This window comes from Myotis brandtii, unplaced genomic scaffold, assembly GCF_000412655.1.
Source record: "Myotis brandtii unplaced genomic scaffold, ASM41265v1 scaffold929, whole genome shotgun sequence".
Lineage (NCBI taxonomy): Eukaryota > Metazoa > Chordata > Mammalia > Chiroptera > Vespertilionidae > Myotis > Myotis brandtii.
The window spans coordinates 1,600,397-1,606,547 of record NW_005371832.1 but is presented as its reverse complement, the minus strand read 5'-3'; the positions used below and the strand labels follow the sequence as shown (position 1 = coordinate 1,606,547).

The following is a 6,151-nucleotide window of genomic DNA, read 5'->3' as shown; positions in this document are numbered from 1 at the left end:
TTGCAAGGTGTACAGCAGGAACAGAAAAGATTTCTAGCTGCAAGGAAATGAATCTATACTTTCAGGTATCATGAGGAAGGCAGGACATGCTTTTGAGAAAGCCTTCTTTGTGCCCCTTGAATTCAACTGCACTGCCATGTCCAGACCAGGGAATGAAGCCCCCGCCCCCTGGCAGGACAGGCAGGAGATCACGCAGCACCAACTCGAATCTTTTCAGTTCACAGGCCAAGTAAATAGTCAAACTCAGGCTCTTCCTTTCCCCTCAACCACCAAGAGCGCATAGATCATCATTTAGAGTTTATTTAGCCCAGTGGTGTAATGGCAGAGGTGCCAGCGTGGGAGGCTCCCCCAAGACACCCGGGTCACACCAGTCATCACTTTGCAGGTCAGAAGTCTAGACATTAGATTGAACCCTAAAGTCCCTAGTTACTCTGACACACTGAGGATGCAGGGCACGGGCTGGCTGGTGGACGCACAGAAAGAACCCTGATGGTCTCTGTGAGCACAGTGTGGTGAGCAGCTCAGCTGGGCGGAGCCTGGCCCTGAGGAGGATCCTGCGCTGGCTCCCGGGAGGGCCCTTCCCCTCCAGGGAAGATGACCGTGGCATACGTCACAGGCTTGGAGCAGCTCAGGACCTTAGGAGGCAGAGGGGGCGATGAGGATGGGGCTGGGGCTGGGGCTGGGGGTTTCTTTGACGGGGGCTCAAGAGATAGGTTGCTATAGGTGGTGCTGTCAAAGGAAGGTGGCGAGTCGAGCCTGACGTACGGTACGTTCGACGGCACATCTACAGCCAGTCCAGAGTCATCGGTGTGGACCACTGAGGAGAGCGCCTGTGAAAAAGCAGGCAAATCAGGCAGAGCATGCCTTCCTCGGCCCCAGCCCCCTGGGGCAAAGCCCAGGACCAGGCTGCCTCTTCTCTGGAATCCTGAGTATGTCAATGGGCAAGAGGACGCCTTGAAGATTTCCAAGTCCTACTTTTTCCCCCAAGTCTGGGAAGGTGGGACCATGCATCAATATTATTCCTTGGCAGGACAAAGGATTTTCAAAGGACCATTAGGAAAATGGTTGGGACCCCAACTGGGTCCCAGTCCTCCCTCCACCCCATCAACCTGGCACCTCTCAGGGAGCATGGCTGGCGGAGAGCCTGGGCAAATTGGCTGGGAGCGGCAGAGGCCTCCCTCTTACCATGCCTGGACCTCGGCTGCTGTGGGATTGGCCAGGGACGCCACGCCTGTTCCCTGGTAACACAGAGGACAGCAGCACAGTCCGCCTCCTGTGCCGGCTCAAAGCCTAGCCCTTACCCCCTCAGAAACCTCAGGCTCACCTTCCCCACTCCCACCACTGAACCTTTCCCCCTCGGACCCACAGCCCCATGTGGCCTGCCCTGACTCCCCGCCCATCTGCTGCTTCCACAGCTCCCGGCCAAACCTGCCTGGACACCCACCCTAACTCCACAGCCCTTTCCCCACCTTTCCAATCCCCTGTCCCCAGTCCCACTCCCCGACCCTTTCCAGTTCCTGTCTTCCCCCAGGCCTGCTCCCACTGAACGCCTTCCCTCCACCCCTCAGCTATGGTAGGGGCAGACCTAGATTCCCGGGCTGGTCTAAAGACCGGCCGACAGGCCCAGGGAGGCCATGCTGGGATAGAAGAATGGACCACCACCTACCTTTCCTTCTGGCCACCACTGCGAGCAGCGCCACCGCCACCACCAGCAAGCTCAGCAGGAGCACAGAGCCCCAGATGAAAGGGATGCTGAGGGACACGAAGGGACAGGTGAACTGGGCCCTGACTAGCTGGGAGCTGCGGGCCAGGACTCCTGAGCAGGGGCTCGGGGTGCAGTTCTTGGTGGGCCATGGCTGGGAGAAGGAGGTGTTTGGAATGGAGTGAGGAGGTCAGGCTCGGGCGGGGCAGACTAGAGACATTATCGAGGGACGATGGCTGTGGACCCCGAGGGATGAAGGGACCGCTGTTGAACTGAACGAAGAGGTCTGTCTGTCTGTCTACCTACCTGATCAGAAGTTCCCCAGGAAAGGAAAAAAACATAGGGTTCCCTTTGATTTCCTCTGGGGCTCTGAACAAGCTGTAACCTCACCTCCACCCTTGTCCCAGCCACCCAGGGTCCCGTCTGTACCTCTTCTCATGCTGGCTGGGCTCCATAGGGCTGGCACTGCTGAGGGGGTCTGAGGAGGGGGCATCAGTCTCACTGGCAACCTTGTAGAACTCCTCTTCCTCCTCTTCCTCCTCTTCCTCCTCTTCCTCTGCCAGGCCAGGAGCTGAGCAGAAGGAATATTTAATGAGCACATACCCGCTGTGGGTAGGGCTCATGGTCCTGTGGGGGTGAGTGGTGAGTGCTGGGGGAGAGCTGAGGAGAAAGGAACACAAAGAAGGGGCTGGGGTCTTCCTTAGGGGCATGCACTCTGGGCGCCAGGGGATGGCATTCCTTATGCTTCACCTGACTGTGAATATGCCACTCTCCCCTCTGCTCCAGCGCCCACCCGCTTCCCCTGCATGGCTCTACATGGGCTCCTCCGCACAGGCTGCGAGGCCTCTCCACACCCCTGCCGCCTCGTGGCCCCTGCAGGCCCCTGAGCCACCTCCGAGCTCTACCCTCAGGGTCTGAGGAACTCCAGGGTCAGCCCTAAGGTGATACATGCCAACTGACCTTGCTGGGGGACCTGCTTGGACCCTGAGACTCAGTTTGGTGACAATGTGCTCAACGGAGGGAGGCAGCATTGGCTCCTCTGAGCCCGGTGATCTGCCTTGGGAGCCTGGCCAGTCCTTCTAGAGCCTCTGGGATGGGAGCCTCACCCGTTCTCAGGAGATTCACCGTGTCTACTCCCCACCCCAGGCCAAACCAGGAAATGGAGGTGCTGAGGCCCACTCTGGCCACATGTGCCTTCTAAGCCCCCATGGGTGGGCCTCCCTGGAGCTCCTTGTCTGAGCTGCCCCACATCCTCCCTGGATACCAGGCTCCACCTTTGGCTGTTGGGCCACACCTGCCACTGCAGGTCCCGCCTCCCTGCCCCTCTTCCGGTGCCTCTGTCTTGTCCCAACAGAGGAGTTGTCACCTTGACTTCCCAGACCTCAGCGTGTCAGGGAAGGAGGGGACAAAGGTGACGAGGACGAACAGGCGTGTATTTATAACAGAAAACGGTGATTATGGACTCCAGCGAGGAGGGATTCTCATGGCACCTTCATCACCTTCTTAATTAACAGGCGGGGAAAGCAGAAGGAAAGTGCCTGTCTTCATGTTGTTGTTTGGGGATTGGCACAAAGTCCTGGGAAAAGGCAGCCCTGGGGACGAATACTGTCAGCAGCCGCGAGAGAACGTCAGCAGCAGCCTCTGCCCCAGCAGCTGCTGGCTGACCGTTTTTTCCCTCCGAACAGCTTTTTCACAACAGCCCATCTTACTGGGAAAATTTTCTAACACTTTAAATTTTTCTTTAAATTGATGCTTAGATGTTAGATGGCTGTAGGCTTTGTGAGTTAAACCTATAAAAATAAAGTGCTTTCCCTACTGAAATTAGGGTGGAGAATATTCGCTTACATACTGCGGACACTTTAGGACTGGGTGGTTGGGGTAGTTGAGGCATTGCACGTACCCCGCCTGTGGGTGAGCAGGGACTGGGTGCTCCGTGAGGACTGAGAGGATTAAGTAAGATATTTCAGGCCATCAAACCCATTATTACAGGAATTTACAAAAACCTGGATGATATAAAAGAGTAATTCAAGTTGATATGCCTGAATTCAAACTTTAAGACATTTCTACAAAAAAAAATGACCTCATTCTCCCAGGAGGCCAAGGCCTTGGGCGCGGAAGAGGCCACGCCTTCCTGGGGGACCTGCCTGTGCAGGAGGGGGAGGGGCTGCACTGGCTGTTTTATCTCAGATGCTCACCCAGTTTGGTTTCCGCTCCCTGCAGAGCTGTCAGAAGGATGTCCCCTCCCAAGTCCTCTCCCCCAGCGGCCACCACCCTCAAGGACCCAGGGGCTGCAGGTGGGAGTGGGAAGGGCAGGTCTGATGTTGGCGACGCGGGCTAGATAACTCACCTGCCTGGGATAGGCAACTCACCTGCCGGGAGGACCTTCAGAGCCACCCTGTGCACTGTCTGGTTCCCAGTGGCCGTCTCCACCACGCAGCCGTACTCCCCGGCATCCTCCTCCCTCAGGGAGATCATCTCCACCTGCAGCAGGCCACTCCCCATGTCCGTGAGGAAGGTGCGGCTGTGCCCTGGGGCTCTGCGGTCCACGGCTGAGGACACCAAGGGCTGGCACCCCTCCGGCAAGAACCGGCACCACACCTTCCGAGTCCTGCCATCCTGGGGTCGGTAGTGACAGTGCACGCGGATGGAGCTGCCCACCCGCGCCTGCAGCTCCTCGGGGAGGCTGCCAGCGGAGCCCTGGCCTAGGGAAGGAAAGGACGTAGGGGTGTTAGACAGGTGTTGGGGGAACCTCCCAGCCCACCCACTGGCCTAAAGGCACAGGGACCCCTTCAGGCCCTACACACGGTATTGTTGCCACAATCATGTCAATGATTTCTAGGCATGGAGCAGGGTATAGGGGGCCCAGAATTCGGCACCTTCTGAACCTCACCTGCTAGTCCCAGGAGCAGCAGCAGGAGCAGGTTGGGACCCATCGCTGGGCTGGGAGATGTTGGCTGGGGCCTTGCTGGGCACTGACACAGCACTCCCCTGGGGCAGGAAACATCTGCCTCTGTCACATGGGGCTCTCAGTGACCATGGGGTGGGAGACAGACACTGGTGGGGCCTCCACGGGTGGGGATAAGGAGCCTCCTAACCCTGGTTGGCTCAGTGCTCAGGAACAGACCCCACCCCAAAGGCAGGGCTGGGCAGGGCAGGCTGGGCCCAGCTAAGGAATAAGCAGGAGGATGAAGGCAGCTGGAGGGCAATAGGGAAGGAGGAAAGATGACTTTGGGGTCTTCCAAACATAGACTCTGAGGATGCAGAGCTGGGAGGGACGGAGGGAGTGTCCTGCCCATGGTCCCAGGCCTTCTGGTCCTAAGTTCTGTGTGAGTGTCCCCACCCCAGCTCTCAGGTGACTGTCCTTCTCCTGGGGTCCCACCTCAGGACAGGAAGCCCCACCTGATGTGGGCGGGGCCTGTCTTGTTTGATGGGTCCGCTGGGAGACCTTTCCAAGGCGGCCCCAAGACTTCAGTTCTGGGAAGTGCATTATTTCTTTGATAATTACTCCCCCGTTTTCTTTCTCCCCGCCCCCACCCCGTGTTTTTCTGGAACTCCTTAATTAGTTGGATATGAAACCTAATGCATTCATTTTCATACCCTTTCTCTCTTATTTTCCTTCTCTTGTGGTCCATTTCATTCTGATTTCTGGAAGATAGCCTCATCTTTTTCTTCCATCCCTTCTACTACTGGCTTTTAAAGTTTTCTTTTTTAGTGTTCTTCATTCACCAGATTTCCTGTTCTCCAAGCAGTTCTTCATTCGATCACACTTTTGTCTCAGGAATGCACTATCCGCTCTGCTGGGGAGACAGTTCTTTGTAAAGATGTTCCCGTTCCTGCCTGGCCGGGGCCTCCTGAGCGAGAGGGCCCGACCAGAGTGTCCAGGTGGGTGAGTAGCGAATACGCCAAGAGACCGTCTCATCTCCAGCGAGGTTTGCTTCCGTCCTCTCCTCCTCCCTGGGGAAGGTGGGGTGGTTTGGTTTTGCTTAAATTTTATTTTTCAATGGCAGTTTACACTCCATATTATTTTGTACCAGGTGGGTACTTGTTTTGTTTTCAATAGAAGAGGACCCTGAGCCTCGGGAGTTAGGAACGTGCTTAAAGTTTCTTAGTAGGAGGCAAAGCTGAGGTTTGAAACCCAAGTATCTGACCCCCTTCAGCCCAGGGTGCCCCCAGAGAGTCCGATGGCTAGGAAAGGTCCGCCTGCGCCCCGCCCCGGGCCTGCCCCAGGCCCACCCGCCGGGCAGCCTCCCTGCCATCTCATCAGCTCGGTGCCTGGGGAGGGGCGGCCGGGAGGTGGAACCAGGCTCAGTTTGGGCTCCACCAGTCTGTTCTGTCCTGTGCTGCCTGGGGACATGAGGAGGAAGTTTCCCTGCCCGAGTCAGAGGCCAGGGAAACAGATGGGACCAGTAGAGCCGCCTCACTGGGGAGCGGGCGAGGGGGGGCGGGGCC

The 6,151-nt window shown here is 57.3% G+C and overlaps 1 protein-coding gene across 2 annotated transcripts; it reads right to left on the bottom strand.

The window, feature by feature from the left end:
* Nucleotides 1-291: 291 nt before the first annotated feature.
* On the bottom strand, nucleotides 292-4,853 carry TREML1 (triggering receptor expressed on myeloid cells-like 1). Of its 2 annotated transcripts, XM_014532970.1 has the most exons (6): nucleotides 4,593-4,853; nucleotides 4,072-4,404; nucleotides 2,132-2,273; nucleotides 1,667-1,752; nucleotides 1,186-1,238; nucleotides 292-830 (listed from the first exon to the last, which is right to left on the bottom strand). In XM_014532970.1, the coding sequence occupies exons 1-6, from the start codon at nucleotides 4,633-4,635 to the stop codon at nucleotides 522-524; spliced, it is 966 nt and encodes a 321-aa protein (XP_014388456.1). In that variant the 5' UTR covers nucleotides 4,636-4,853; the 3' UTR covers nucleotides 292-521. The 2 variants fall into 2 exon arrangements, with proteins under 2 accessions (XP_014388456.1, XP_014388457.1); XM_014532971.1 differs by lacking the exon at nucleotides 1,186-1,238 and having other exon boundaries at nucleotides 706-830.
* Between the last annotated feature and the right edge of the window lie 1,298 nt (nucleotides 4,854-6,151).